This window comes from Callospermophilus lateralis, chromosome 3 (assembly GCF_048772815.1).
Source record: "Callospermophilus lateralis isolate mCalLat2 chromosome 3, mCalLat2.hap1, whole genome shotgun sequence".
NCBI classification, from domain to species: Eukaryota; Metazoa; Chordata; class Mammalia; order Rodentia; family Sciuridae; genus Callospermophilus; species Callospermophilus lateralis.
Genome location: NC_135307.1, coordinates 133,237,128 through 133,252,414, shown reverse-complemented (window position 1 = coordinate 133,252,414; position 15,287 = coordinate 133,237,128). Strand labels below are relative to the sequence as shown.

The window sequence follows — 15,287 nt, the reverse complement described above, 5'->3', positions numbered from 1 at the left end:
CTGGAGATGTGGTTCAGTGGTGGAGTACCCTTGAGTTCAAACACACAAACTGCTCCTCCCGCCCCCGCGCCGCAGAAAAAAAAAACAGGAAAAAGACCAGTGGATAGTCACCAAAATTGTAATGCCAGTGGACTTAAGATTTGTGCACTTGGTGGCTGGAATTGTAGCTCAACCATAGAGTGTTTTCCTCTTAGGTGTGAGGCACTCCGTTCGATTTCCAGCACCACATATAAATAAGCAAAAAAAGGTCCACCAACAAACTAAATAAATAAATAAAGATTTGTGCACTTTACCAAACGTAAATTAGGTTTAAATTTTTGAAAAGTTTTAGCTTTCCTTTTTCTTTGGTACTAGGGATTAAAACCCAGGGCCTCGGGCATGCTAAATAAGTGCTCTATCACTAAGTTATAATCAACCAAAAAGTTTTAAAAAATATGATACTGGTGGTCTCTGGTGAGATGAAATTTTGGGCAACAGTATTTTTCATTATTATTCAGTCTTCCTGTGGTAAATATATGCAGGTAATAAAATAACCACTTTGTTCCTTTCCTAATGGAGTCTAGCAGCTCTGCCTGAAAAGATGGCATAGGGACAGTGTGCTCTTAGGCCTACTTTGGCCCAGGAAGAGGCTGGCACTTGGCCTCTTGTTTTCTCCAGCCTCTTGACCAGCCAGCTCTGGCCAGCTCAGCCCTTTACACGCCCAGAACCGGTTGTTTCAGGAACCGCCCAGAAATCAGCTGTTGCTTTCCTGGAAGATTGGAGAACCAGGACATGAAGGTCTAAAGAGGGACCGGCAAGGTCACTTGATAAATGTGAGATATTTATAACCATATCTCTCCCCTCCAGCAGATCTCTTCCTTTACTGTCTCAGGGCGGTCTCCCATTGGACGCTAAGGAAGGCAGCCAACGGCATTTATCATGGGTGGAGATCTGGGTGGTTTCACGGAGGGTGGCTTGCTCCTCTCTCTCATTGCCTCCTACTATAAACAATACTACCATTATAGCGAATTGACCACGTGTCAGGTGTTTCTCCACCACTGCATTTCACACCACAACCCTGTGAGGTCCCTACTGGTCTGATGCCCACTTTACAGGTGAAGAACTCAAGGATCAAGAGAGGTTAAGGAACTCGCCTAAGCTAACAGTGGATTCCAACCCGGGCCAAGCCAGGGCTCCAGCTAGTGAGACCGCCCCGCTTAGGGATAGGACCAGCGAGCCTTCCAAGGTCAAGAAGGACGCAGCCCCGTGGACCCCGCGGCCTATTTGGGCACGCAGCCACGGTTGGGGACAAGACCCAACGCGGGGTGGGAAGACAGCCTGGAGTCCCGAGTAAATGCCCGGGGTCGGCCGGAGTAGTGGCCGGGCCGGGGCGGGTGGGGAGAGGGACCGCGCGGCTGCGGAGCCCAGAAGCCAGAAGTGCGCCTGGGGACCTTCCCGTAAACGCTGGCGGGGCGGGGCGGGGCGGAGCTTGGCCTCGGCCCAGCATTTCCGGGGACACCGCGCTGGACAGAGGGCGTTCGCTGGACACTCCGGGCCCCCAGGGACTGCGTCTGGCCGTCCTGACAGCGGGAGCGAGCCTGCAGAACCTCGGGCCGCGCTGTGGCTCAGAGGTGGCTACGCCGGGGGTGGTGGCTCACTCCAGGTAGGCGCGTGGTGGGCTGGGGGGGGGGGGTCGCCAGGCGGCGTGGGACCTGCGGCCCTAGGGTAACAAACGAGGCCCAGGCAGCTGGACAGCCTCAGTCCCCCACTCTCCGAACTACCACCTCCCGCCAAGCCCCTGTGCCAAGAGGGCGCCACCTGCACGCTCTGATGGGCACCCGAGCCCGCCACTGGGGGAGCCTGTTGCCATGGCAGTGCAGGAGGCTGGCCCACGTTCCCATGGCCACCGGGGGCCTCTGCTTCGAATCCTTTAACTGCGTCTTAAAACACTCTGCTTTTGCCACCCCTTACTCCCAAACCGGGAATTCTGACCCGGGAGGGAAGAGTAATCACTTGGAATTTGGAAAGGCTTGGGCCCCTCCTCATGGTGGTCTTTTTATACCCTCCAAGTTAGGCCCTTTGTTATGGCTTTTTTTTCCTTCTCTACAGCAATAAGGTGGATTTAGGGGATAGAAGGGGAGGAACGTGAGGGTCTTAGGAAAGAGATCCTGTTGTGGCCTCTCCAGAGCCATTATGATTTAGCACAAAAGTGCGGGAACCTTGGGTCATCTTGGGAAGGTCATCAAACTTCTGCTTATATTTCCTTACAGGTAATGTATGTTATTTAAGAATCACAGGATTGGACTGGGGTTGTAGCTCAGTGGTAAAGCGCTTGCCCCCCCTTCCCCCCCCCCCCCCCCCCGTGTGTGAGGGAGGCTCTGGGTTCGATTCTCAGCACTGCATATACATAAAGAATCAAATAAAGCCCATCAACAACTAAAAATGCATATAAAAGTTTTCAAAAATCACAGGATTCTTGTGAGGGTTGAATGCCATAAGAGCACAGAAGCATATAATTAAAAAAAATTTCCCCCATAGATGCTTTACAACTGGAAGAGATTTAGAAATCACTTAGTCCTGTGCTCCCTCATTTTCATGGGGGAAACTTGACTTGCAGATTAAATTACTTCCTAAATGATACAGTGAGTTGGTGGGAAGGCCAGAGTTTTAACTCAGTTGCCTGACTCCCAGGCTGTGGCTGTTTTCCTTTGTGAATATTCTTTCAGAAGCTCAGAGAAATAAGGTATATCACCCGCTATTGGCTGAAGATAATTTAAAGATGGAGATGGGACTGGGCATGGTGGCTCATGCCTGTAATCCCAGTGACTGGGGAGGCAAGGCAGGAGAATCTCAAATATGAGACCAGCTTCAGTAATTTAGTGAGGCCTTAAGCACTTTAGGGAGGCCTATCTCAAAAAGAATTTTTTTTTTTTTTTAAAGGGCTGGGGGAGGGACTGGGGTTGTGGCTCAGAGGTAGAGCACTTGTCTAGCATGTGTGAGGCACTGGGTTCGAATCTTAGCACCACATATAAATAAATAAAGGTCCTCAACAACTAAAAAAAAAAAAAAATATATATATATATATATATATATATATATATATATATATATATATATATATAAAAGGGCTGGGGTGGGGGGAAAGGGGGACTGGGAATGTGGCTCAGTGGTAAATCACCCCTGGGTTCAATTCCTGGTATCAAAAAAAGAAAAAGAAAGAGAGAGAGAGAGAATGGGACTGGCAGTGTGGCTCCATGGTACAACACGTGTTTAGCATGCTTTGAGGCTCTAGGCTCTATTCCCAGCTTCAAATAAATAAAATTAAAGATGGAGACATTGACAATAGGTAAACTAAAGATGGGAAATTGAGGCTTTTGCTTTGGGGAGAACTGAAAGATTCTCTCTCCCTGGCACATGGGTCTTGTGCCCAGGACTTTTACTTTAATGCTGTTATCTAATAGGAGCGAGAGAATTCAGCCACTCTCCAACATACTACCTCTTCTGAAGCCAACAAAGCTGAGACTAGAGATATATGAATAAGAAAACCCTTTGCCCTAAAGCCAGGAAATGAGGCTCTAGCCCTACCTGCATGGTGTGGTACCTTTTCCTTTGAACAGGACTTAGAGGAAGGTGGGAAAGAAAATCCAGGTGGAGCACTTGAATTAATCGTTTGGAAATGATTTGAGACAGGCAGCTAGAGCAGAAAACTCATTTATTCATTTAGTAAATATTTACTGTGTGCCTGCTATTTACAAGTTCTGCCCTGGGGCTGGAGATTTAAAAACCCGAGTTAGGCAGGTCTGGTTCTTGCACCAAGCAGCTTGTAGAAGAGAAGGGAAGAGAGGAATGGGATGTGCAAATGAGTGTTTTACTACAGCATAATGAGTGCCTTAATGGAAATCTGAGCTGAGTGCAGAGGGAACCCAGAGAAGCAACTCTGGAAATCGTCAAAAACAACAGGATTCTAGCCTCTACTGCCTGGGAGCACTGCTGGAGCTCTGCCAGGTTGGCCCTGGCCACTACCTTTTGGGAACAAAGAAATGAGTAATGGACATGTCTAAAGAAATGTGGAGGAGGATGGGTTTTCCCTGTAAAGAAGAGCTTAAAGGATCCCAATGAACTATAACTGTGAGGCAGCTACCATTTCCTTCACATTATCAACAATGCTTAGAAGGCAGCAAGTGCCCAAGAAACATTTGTGGAAAGAAGGAATGAAGAAAGGAAGGATGGAGAAGGAAGGAAAAGAGGAAGAAATGAGAGAGAGAGAGAGAGAGAGGAATTGGAAGGCAGGAAGGACAACAGCCCATATTATCTGAAGAGGAGATGGCTTTAGAAACCTGGTTGAGATTCTGACTATAGGTAGAGTACCCATGTGGGCCCTGGAGTAGAAGATCTGGGTCTGGTCCTAGTCCTGACTTAGCACTTGTGTGACTTGAGCAAGTTCCCAAGCCTCTCTGTGCTCCAGTTTCTTGTCTGTGTAGTGGGAATAAACTGTAACTTATGTCTCCCTCTGTTGTGAGGATTAAATAAATGATTAAATGTAAAAAGGTCAGCACAGTGTTAAATGTCAACTTTGATTTAGGTGAAAAGAGTTTGCCAAATATTTCATATCACAGTTATATGACTGTTCCAAAGTAAGGTATGATTTCTTTTTACCTGAGGAAGGTTAATTTTTTGTTTGTTTGTTTGGTACTGGGGATTGAACAGAAGAGTGCTCTGCCACTAAGTTACATCCCTAGACTTTGTATTTTTTATTTTGAGACAGAGCCTCATTAAGTTGCTGAGGGCTTTCTAAGTTTCTGAGACTGAACTTCAACTTGTGATCCTCCTGCCTCAGCCTCCAGAGTTTTGGGGATTATAGGCATATGTCAGAGTGCCTGGCTTGATCAAGGCTAATTTTGAAAGTTCCCTGTATCTGCAGATGAACATAACTTAAAGAAATGGTTCCTCATTTTTTTGGGAGGGGAGTTTTTTTTTTTTTTTTTCAATATTTAATTTTTTTAGGTGTAGATGGACACAACACAATGCCTTTATTTTTATGTGGTGCTGAGGATTGAACCCGGGTCCCGCCTGTGCTAGGCAAGCGCTCTACCACTGAGCCACAATCCGGGAGTTTTTTATTTTGTTTTGTTTTGTTAGTTACTGGGGATTAAACCTAGGGGCACTGTACCACTGAGCTACATCCTTAGCCCTTCCTATTTTTTATTTTGAGACAGGGTCTTATTAAATTGTCAGGCTGGCCTCCGACTTTTGATCCTCTTGCTTCAGCCTCCTAAATCACTGGAATTACAGGCATGAGCCACCTAACTTATGTCTCCCTCTGTTGTGAGGGAGTTGACAAGGATCCTTTTGAAATTAGATGAAAGCTCTGATCCCCTTTCTCCAGAAATAGCATGTCATTCTTGGGGTTCACAGTTTCCTGACGCCTACCCTGGGGTTAAGGGGCTCCCTGCTCTGCTCCACATCCCACAGGCTGCAGTGAAAAGGCCTAAGGCATTATTCATTGAAGAGGCTCTAGGAGGTGCAAATGGGGTCTGCTCTTTCAAGGGGGTATGGAAACCACAAGATAGGAGATTTGGAACTAATCCCATGCCTGGTTGGGTCTGGCTCCTTAGAGCTCCCTCCCCTGCTGGGACCAGGCTAGAGCCACTCGGAACCTCAAGTGCTGTAGAGTTCCTGGTGTGGCAACCTCTAGCCTGATGCTCACTTTACACTTATAAATGGTGCTGCTAGCAAGTCCCAGGGAGTAACGGGCCTGGGTAGCTAGTGTATAAGCTCCCTCAGAAAAGTCTTTGTTGCCCTTTCTGTGAGTGTTGTCTCCTGATGCCATTGCTTTAGGGTGGCAAGTGGGCATACCACCATGGGTTGGGTATTTCTTAGAACCTTCATTCTGGCAAAGCAGGGTGGAAGTACCATCCTTGCAGCCACAGAAAAAATAGCAACCTATATGTCCATTCCCACCACCCTTGTAGGCATACCAACCTGCCTACCCTCTGGATTCAGCCACAGTCAAGAGAAAGGCTCTATCTGGGAGCAAGAGTGGCAGCCACCAGGTAATCTAAAGTGATTGAGACCTACCAGGTGACCTAAAATGCCCATCCTCTCTGGGACAAAAGAGGCTAAGTGGAGAACCTTGGGCCTGGGAAGGAAGGTTTGTTCTCTTGGGTGACAGCAGGGCCCTGGCCTTCATAGGGCAATGCCTAGGGGCCTGGGGCTCAGAGTGGATTTACGGAGGAAAGAACTCAGTGGCAAATGGGGAGATAAGTTTCTTACTTCTTAAGATCTTGAGAACTGAGTCTTATAATAAGCTGAACTGGAAGCCGAGACTCTTTCTCCCCCAGGCCTGAATCCTTCTTGCCCCATCTTTACCTGGCCTAGAACACTTACCTTCTACCTGTGAGAGGCTGCAGTGGTTTGAGAGCAGGGCAGAGTTGCTGGGCAGTCACTGTGCCCCTTCAGGGTTATAGGTGCCAAGTACCTGTCAGGCCAATTACCCTGTGCTCTCTAGTCCCCCCAGTGAGCAGGCCTAAAGGCACAATATCTCCTGAGCTAGTGTTGGGGGTGCAAGGGAGTGACAGTGGCAACTTCATGTTCTACCCTGCCTGGGTAGGGACAGGTTGAGCCCTGCAAGTTGCACAATACCCCTGTAAGGCGGGGGGGATCCCCTCCCAGGGAGTGGCCATATCAGGCCCCAACAGGCCCAGTGGGGGTGGTGCTGGGTGGCAGGCTGCTCACCCTAGCTGGCACACCCAGGTTTGGGCTGGGCAGGCTGGTTTCTTCTCCCTGTGAGAGTTGCAACCTCAGCACTGGATTTGTAGGAGGCAGCCGAATCAAGAAAAGAGCCTAGAAGGGGTGGGGGTGGGGGGGTCCTTAGCATGGGCATCCAACATGGTTAAAAGTTGTTGAGGCTTTGGACAACTTTTAGATGGAGTGATACCATAGCCTGGAACATGGAGCATTCACTACATTCCAGTGTTGCCAATTGCTTTATAGGTATTATCTCTTCATTTCTCTTAACTGCTCTAAAGTACTGTTAGTATTCCCATTGCAGATGAGGAAATGGAGGTCCAGAGGGATGCATGGCATTCTTTCCCATTTTTTTAAAACAAGCACTTTACCATTGAGCTACACCCCCAATCTAAACGACTTTTTTAAAGCCCGCAAAAATAACAGGTAATGTTGATTTCTTCTGACAGAAGAACCTGTGTGCTCAGTCACTGGATTCTTCACTTACAGATTCAAGAAAAAAACAAAAGACCAGTGGACAGGAACCTGGTTTGGGGAATAGAGATGAGGCCATTTATTTACATTCATTGCCAGACCTTGGTTGAAAGCTACCTGAGATTTGAAGGCAGTATTAGTACTAACCCTGGGTGGATGCCCTCTTCTGCAGAGGGCACTGCCCCAAGGAAGCACCCAGCCCCCAGGACCTGGCAGCTATTGGCTGATTTAAAAGCACACACAGGATGTGCCAGCTGGTGTCACTTGCTCATCAAAATGTATCCATGCTGCAGCTGAGCTGCTTATGGAGCCCTAGGGAAGAGACAGAAGCAGCGTGCCCAGCCAGGGCAAGGTGGGGAGCTGCAGCTGCAGATTGGTATAAGAGAAGGACTTGGGACTACAAGGGGATAGTGGCAGGGGGCCAGGACCTGAGGAGCTGGGCCACAGCCAGTTTGTTTCTGCAAGGCCTTGCTTGGGCAGGCTGCCAGTCAGCACCAAGAGCAGGGAGGAGTCTGGAGACTACCCTAGGAGGGAAAGTGGGACCTCTGGGTTCAAGCTCCACTGGACTTGGCAGGAGGCCCCTCCCCCAAGGGCAGCAAACAAAGCAATGACTCCTGAGTAGAATTGTGGGAGCCAGGCTCCCTGGGTGGGAATCAGAGCTGGCAGGCTTGGCTAGGGGCTGCCTGGCAGGGGTCATTCATGGGCAAGGATGCCTTGTTTGCACCTGGGCAGAAGTGGTACCTCGGGTGATTAATCAGTATTGATGGGTTTAGGAGACTGAATGTGGCCTGCTGAAGGTTCTATGGCTAATGCTTGCCTGGTGCCTATTCCCAGCCTTCCTGGAGAGAAGGAACAGGAGAGAGGCAGCAGATAGATGTGTTCATTTGATTCACATTTCTCCTTCTCCTCCTTCTCCTTCTCCTTCTCCTTCTCCTTCTCCTTCTCCTCCTTCTCCTCCTTCTTCTCCTTCTTCTTCTTCTTCTTCTTTTTTTTTTACAGGGATTGAACCCAGGGGTGCTTAATTACTGAGCCACATCCTCAGATCTTTTTTGTATTTTATTTAGAGACAGGATCTTGCTGAGGGCCTCAGCCTCTCTAGCCACTGGGATTATAGGCGTGTGCCTCCACACCTGGTTTACAGTTTTCTTCTTGTTCTTTTTATTTTCTCTTTCTCAGTAGCCTTTCTTATTTCTCATCATTCTCTTTCCTTCTTCTATAGTTCCCCTCTTTTTTTTTTTTTTTTTTAATTTTACCACCTGATCCCCTTTTTGTTCTCTCTCTCTCTCTCTCTTTTTGGTCCTAGAGATTGAATTTAGAGGTGTTCTTCCACTGAGCTACATTTCTAGCCTCCCCCCCCACCTTTAACTTTGAGATAAGGTCTCACTAAGTTGCTGTGGCTACCCAAAAACTGAAAACTTTCCATCCTCCTGCCCCTCCTGCCCCAGCCTCCCAAGTAGCTAGGATTACAGGTGTGGCCACCACACCCAGCCAGTCTCTTTTTTTCCCTATGATAATAGATAGAAAGTATAAGTTTACATACAGTAAAATGCATGGATCTTAAGTATACAGCTTGACATTTTAACATTTGTACACACTTGGAAAACCAATACCAGATCTAGATATAGAATGTTTCTATCATCCCTCAAGTTTCCTCCTCTCCTGCCTACAAGTCATGTACTCACTAGTCTGACATCTCTCACCGCAGAGAAGTTTTGTCTCAACTTTGTTATAATGTCTTCCAATGCACATTTTACCTCTTATTCTTTATTTTGTGTGTGTGCTACTGGGATTTGAACCCAGACACTTAACCATTGAGCCACATCCCCAGCCCTTTTTTATATTTTATCTAGAGACAGGGTCTCACTGAGTTGCTTAGGAACTTGCTAAATTGCTGAGGCTGGCTTTGAACTCCTTATGCCTCAGCCTCCCAAGCCTCCTCAATCTCCCAAGGGATTACAGGCATGCATGCGTGTGCCACCAAGCTCCCCCACTTTACCTCTCATTCTTGTGCCTTTGTCCTTATGTGTGCATAAGACAGACCCTCAGATAGAGAAGGCAGGAGGGTCAGAATGGGAGAAAGAGTAAGGACCAGTGAGCATGGGTGGAGATGGAGATGGAGGGCCACACTTGACGATGATTTCATCCTGCTGGCTCCGGGCACAGAGGAAGTGTTGCTTTTCTCTCTGCCCGCCACCCCCTGTACTCCCTTTCCAAGCTGCCCCCTGAGCTCTTTATAAACACTGACAATTCTGGCCAAGAAAGACTTGCCTCCATCCAAGAGAAGAAGAGGGGAAGAAGAGACATGTCATTGGCTTGGGAACCACTCTTCAGCCCATAGGAAGTCTGTTCAAAGGAGATTTTTCTCTGTTGGTTGTCCTGTTTCTTCCAGTCTGGGGAGAACACGTTAGCACACTCACAGAAGACGGTGGAGCCCACGAGGACTGAGGTTGCCAGGCTGGGGATGCGGGTTAGAGGGCTCTTCTCCAGGCCAACATTGGGCCCCTCCTATTGTCAGCCCTGTGGAGCTCGTACTGGAGTGCCATGAGAGGCAATGGAGGTTTGGAAGACTGAAGACCTGTCACTGCCCTCGAGGGGCTTGCTGCCCAGTTGGCACAAGACATACTTTTTAAGCATTTGAGCAGCCGTGAGCAGGATATAATTAACCACCAAGTGAGGCTGCAGCAGCCCCTGCCTCCTCTCCCCAGAGATGAGTATAGCCCTATGTTGCCAAGACACGAGGCAGACCAATCTTTCTGCCACCTTAGGAACTATCTGATGTTGAGATTCAGGTTCTCAACAAAGACTAATTGAGCAGGTGGCCACAGATCAAGTGCTGCTCTAAGTAAGGGTAATAAGCAGAAAACAAGAGAAGGAAATGCTGTAACCATTACCTTCATTTCGACAAGATTTCTTGAAGGTTTTTCCCATAATAGTCTTGTGAATAATATGGAGAAACGTGGGCTAAACAGTGGAGTTAGGAGGGCACAGAGATAATTGCTCAACCTATTAGGGCTATTGGTCTATTTTAACCCTATTGAGGGGAGCCTATGACATGCCACGGGGATCTGTTTTCGGTTGTCTTACTTATTTTTCCCAAATGAAGAGCTAAAGGATCGGTACAAAAATATCTATAACTTTACCTTTATTGACAAATTGTTAAAGTTTTACCACAGTCATGTTCTTACTCTTTCTAACACACACACACACACACACACACACAATTTTTTTTTTTTTTTTTTTTTTTTGCTGAAGTATTTGAAAATAAGTTGTAGTATCATGACACTTCACCTCTAAAAAACTCAGTAGGCATTTCAAAAAAACAAGGACTTTATCATACATAAGAAATACCATTACATACCTAAGAAAATGAGCAATATTGAGCATACCTGTAATCCCAGCTGAGGCAGAACCATTGCAAGTTCAGGGTAACTTAGACCCTATCTCAAAAAAATTGGGTACAGTCCCCATACAAACAAAACAAAACACAACAAAACAAAGACCTAGAAAATAAACAATAAAGTCAATAAATACCAGCTGGACATGGTATTTATTACACATCTGTAATCCCAGTGATTTTGGAGGCTAAGGGAGGAGGATCACAAATTTGAAGTCAGCCTCAGTAACTTAGATCCTGTCTGAAAAAGGAAAATAAAAGGACTGGGGATGTAGCTTAGTGGTAAAGCATTCCTGGGTTCAGTTCCCAATACCAAATTTTTTTTTAAACCCAGTAAATATCATATCACACAGTCTACATTAAAATTTCCCAATTGCTCCATGGCATTTTTTCTCTCCAAGATTCAATCAAGGTTCATTTATTACCTTTGGTCATTATGCCTTTTTAGTCTCTGAACCTAAAATGGTCCCGTCTTTTTTGCCTGTTACTAGATTGACCTTTTGGAAGAATTCAGGCTAGTTGTTTTATAGAATGTTCCACATACTGGATATGTCTGATTGCATCCTTGTTATTAGATCTGGGTTAAACACTCTCTGCAAGAATGCCACAAGATTGTTGTATACTTTTTTTAAAAAAAATATTTTTTAGTTGTAGATGGACACAATATCTTTATTTCTTTTTATGTGGTGCTAAGGATCAAACCCAGTGCCCCATACGTGCAAGGCGGGCACTCTACAACTGAGCTACAGCCCCAGCCCTGTTGTATACTTCTTATTGCATCAAATCAGGAGGTAAATTTGTCACACAGTCCTATAACCAGTGATGATACTTTTGGCCTTTTGGTTAAGATGGTAGCTACCAGATCTCTCTCTCAGAGATAATTCTTCCTTTTGGTAATTAGTAAAGTCATTTGTGGGACAGACTTTGAGACCTTGCTAATACATACTTTCCTAATAATTTGCCATCCAATTGTTTCACATTCATTGATGATTCTTGTTTGAGTCTACATTTTTAGTTAGCATTTTTCTGTAAAGAAAATCTTCCTTTACAGAAGATTTTCTTTACAGAAATTAATAGATTATATTTTAATTTCATGCATTAGAAGCCATTATGCTATTTGATGCAAAGAGTGGTCATCAAGCTGGCTCCTAAGTCCCTTCCCGCCCTGCAAAATTTGCTCAGTAACAGAATAAGGCACCTCCTAGGTCTCCTTTTGACATGACCCCATAAGTCTTTGATCACTCTTTGCTTTCTGGGCCAACAAACGTCCTGTGTTTACTTCATACTTTTCCTTTCATTTTCCAAGGAGTCCTTATTCCTTTTATTGGAAACTGGTTTATAGAAACCAAGATCTGGGTGTTAGGTCTGCTCATCCATTATCTTTATCAATGACTTGTATAAAGGCATAGGAATACTTAGCTAAATTTACAGATTACTCAAAAGTGGGAGGGGAATATTGCAGCAATATTCAAAATGACTTCAGGAGGATGAAACCTGGGCCAGAATCAATAGATTTACAAGAGATACTAAGTCCTGTGTTGAACTGAAAAAGCTAATTGCCTAATTTCAGATTTGGGGGAGGTCTTTACTGGATCAAAGCGTATAAAAACTAGTTCTATAGCTGGCCATGGTAGCGCATGCCTGTAATCCCAGCGGCTTGGGAGGCTGAGGCAGGAGGATCACAATTTAAAGCCAGTCTCAGCAATTTAGTGAGGCCCTAAGCAACTTGACAAGACCCTGTCTCAAAAAAAAAAAAAAAAAAAAAGAAAGAAAGAAAGAAAGAAAAGAAAAAATAAATGGTGTGTGTGTGTGGGGGGGGGGGATAGTGAGGACAGGGCTCAGTGAGTAAGCACCCTGTGTTTAATCCCTGGTTCCAAAAAAAAAGTTCTATGAGCCTGTAGTATTTTGTGACTCTTAGGTTACACTCATTCATTCATTCATTCAACCAATATTTATTGGGGCCTGCCACCATATATCAGTACTGTTCTGAATGCTTAGGACAGGTTAACAAATCAACCAAACACAATTCCTGCCCTTTGATTTTCACCATTGAGCAGAGGAGAGGGGTGACCTGATTTTCTTTGATACTGGGGATAGAACTCAGGGGCACTTTACCATTGAGCTCTATCCCCAGATCTTTTTATTTTTATCTTGAGACAAGGTCTCACCAAAATTGTTGAGGCTGGACTGCCTAAAGATCCAGGGATTATAGGTATGGGCCACTGTGCCCAGCCTGATTGTCACTTTTCTTTCTTTTTTGACCATAGTCTTTTTATTTTTTATTTTAGAGACAGGGTCTTGCTGAGTTGTTTAGGGCTTCACTAAGTTGCTGAAGCTGGCTTTGAACTTGGGACCCTCCTGCCTCAGACTCCCCAGTCACTGGGACTACAGGCAAATGACACCACCAGCCCCTGTGGAATTCTGTATCCAATGCTAGGAGCCCCTTTAAAAGAGATGCCTAGCTTGCACCATGTGCACACAAGGATGTCAGGATGGTGGAGGTGCAGATATCATGTAACATGAATAAATTTGGTTTGAAGAGAGGAGACCTGGGCCACTTGGAGAGCTGTGCTCACCCTCTGCCTGCTGTGGGAGAGGATATGGCAGCAGGGAGGCAGGGCAAAAGGATGTGACTCGGAGGACACTGATTTTGGCTGCGGGGTGAAAAAGAGTTGTCTTGCAATTGCAGCAAATTCCTGGAGACTTGGTTCCCAGGGCACGGAACTGAATAGCAGAGGCTTTCAAACTCCTTTATTATTGTAGTTAAATAAGGAATTACATTTTACTGTAATCCTGTGCACACTTAGGAAAAACTGAAACAGGTTTCCCAAAACATCCATTCTGTGATCAATGAACTCTGCTTTTTCTAGGTTGGTTTTTCACCAAATTGATTTCAGAATTCAATAAGGGGTTCAGGCTACTACTGAAAACCCCTGGTCTCAGCATTGCTGAACTCCACCCATAGGGAAGTTGGGAGAATTGTGGATAGCTGCCTCTGGAATACCACTCCAGCATTAGTGGGTCCTTTCCCCTGCCAGGCCAAGTGCATATTGTGAAGAAGATCTCATTTTCTTGCATTGTAGTGCATTAAATTCTCTTAGCCCACTTAAGCTAATTTTGCCCCGCCTCCCGGGCTTAGGGTGGACAGAATTCTAAGCATGGTCAAACCCCCGCAGGGTACCTAGACTAAGTGCTGAGCCTGTAGTGAACGGCCAGCTAAGACCTGCAGTGGATTGACTCGTGCGGAAATTAGATTCGCAAGCAACCAGCCCCGCTGTCTGCATGAGCTCGGCGGAGTTCATTTATTCACAGACAAGTGGGTGCCAGGAAGAGGGGCTAGGGGGAGCCGCACATAAAGGAAAGAGACCGAGGCCTGACCTTCACAAGGCGCACAATTCTCAAACTGAGGTCTCGGAGGAGCCAGAAGGGGGCCCTGCCCCGTGCTGGTGGGCGGGTCTGAGAGGTAGGGCGGGGATCTGGGGGTCTTCTGTCGTTCGAGGTCCAGGGCTCCAGCTGCGTCGGTGGCTACTTGATCTCCCGGCTTGGCCGCTCCAAGCGAGCCCGGAGCGGGTGCACCAAGCCTGCGCCCCTTATGCTTCCAGCGCCCAGGAAAAAGGAAGAGGGAAGGGGAGGGTTGGACAAGGAGCGGAGCCCAGAGAGGCAGGACTAACCGCCCAACTTCCTCCTTGCCCTCCTCTCCCTCCCTCCCTTCGAGCGACACTCGCTGGGGAGCTTGGTCTGAACCCACTAGCAGAACGTGCGCCCGGCGGGAGGATCGCGGTGCCGGGGGCTCCGGGCCTGCGTTGCAGCTACCCACGTGACTCGTTCCCCGTCCGCGTCCCCTACCCCCAGGTCTGCTAGGGGAGGCCGGAGGAGTGACTCGGGGGCCGGACTGCGGGGCGGGGCTGCTGCCTGCGATTCCAGTTAGCAACCTGAGCCTGAGCTCGAGGACGCCGTCTCTCGCAGCGGTCCGAAGTCGAAGCGCCGCGATGGGCCGGGCAAGCGGGCCAGCCACCCCGCTGCCGCTGCTGTTCCTCTCTCTGCTCTTGTTGCCGCCGCCTCCGACGCGGGCTCTCAGCCCCAGGATCAGCCTGCCACTGGGTGAGTGCTGCTGCGACCCGCGGGGTGCATGGAGGGGAGGGCTGCTTGGAGAGGTGCCTTGTGCAGAAGTGACCGTGACAAAGGAGGGAGGAGGGGGCCTGTGGGAGGCTTGGGATCCGTTACGATACTTCTTTCAAAAGTGCTGAGGGGAGGGAGGGAAAGGAGAGGGGAGCTGTGGGGCCGAGGGCCTCTTTCTTCCGTTTTCTTTCTGGGCATGGAGGGGGTTTCACTCACTGTCGCCGCCGCTCATCCCCTAGGAGGATGCATTTTAAGTTGTGTCTGGGGGCCTCCGGGTGCTGACCACCTGGCCTGCACTCGGTGGCCACCCTGTCCATCTCCTTTTCTTTGATGCTGGCCAGAACCGGCAGCGGTGCCGCCCCCTGAGCACGGCTCTGGGTGGAGGGAGTCTGGTGCTTGCTGTGCTGTAAACACTGAGGTTCTGGTATTCCTAACAAGTTACTGCAGCGCCAGGAGAGATGGCTGGCTGGCTGGCGAGCGCCTGATCTTTCCTCCCTGCCCCTCTGTCCTTGACTGGAGGGATCCCCCATCTCCACCGCCCCAGGTACTGGGAGCCAGCCCTCTTTAGAGTGAC

At 47.6% G+C, this 15,287-nt stretch overlaps 1 protein-coding gene across 2 annotated transcripts in view; it reads left to right on the top strand.

The window, feature by feature from the left end:
• The first annotated feature begins 757 nt into the window (after positions 1-757).
• The window catches only part of Sema4b (semaphorin 4B), a 39,885-nt gene continuing 25,355 nt past the window's right edge, over positions 758-15,287 (top strand). Inside the window, exons 1-2 of one of the 2 annotated variants that reach the window (XM_076851325.1) lie at positions 758-812; positions 14,447-14,695. In XM_076851325.1, the coding sequence (XP_076707440.1) occupies positions 14,584-14,695 (112 nt within the window). In that variant the 5' untranslated portion in view covers positions 758-812; positions 14,447-14,583. Of the gene's footprint in view, positions 813-14,336; positions 14,696-15,287 lie in introns of those variants that run through there. The other variant, XM_076851324.1, reaches the window with a different exon arrangement.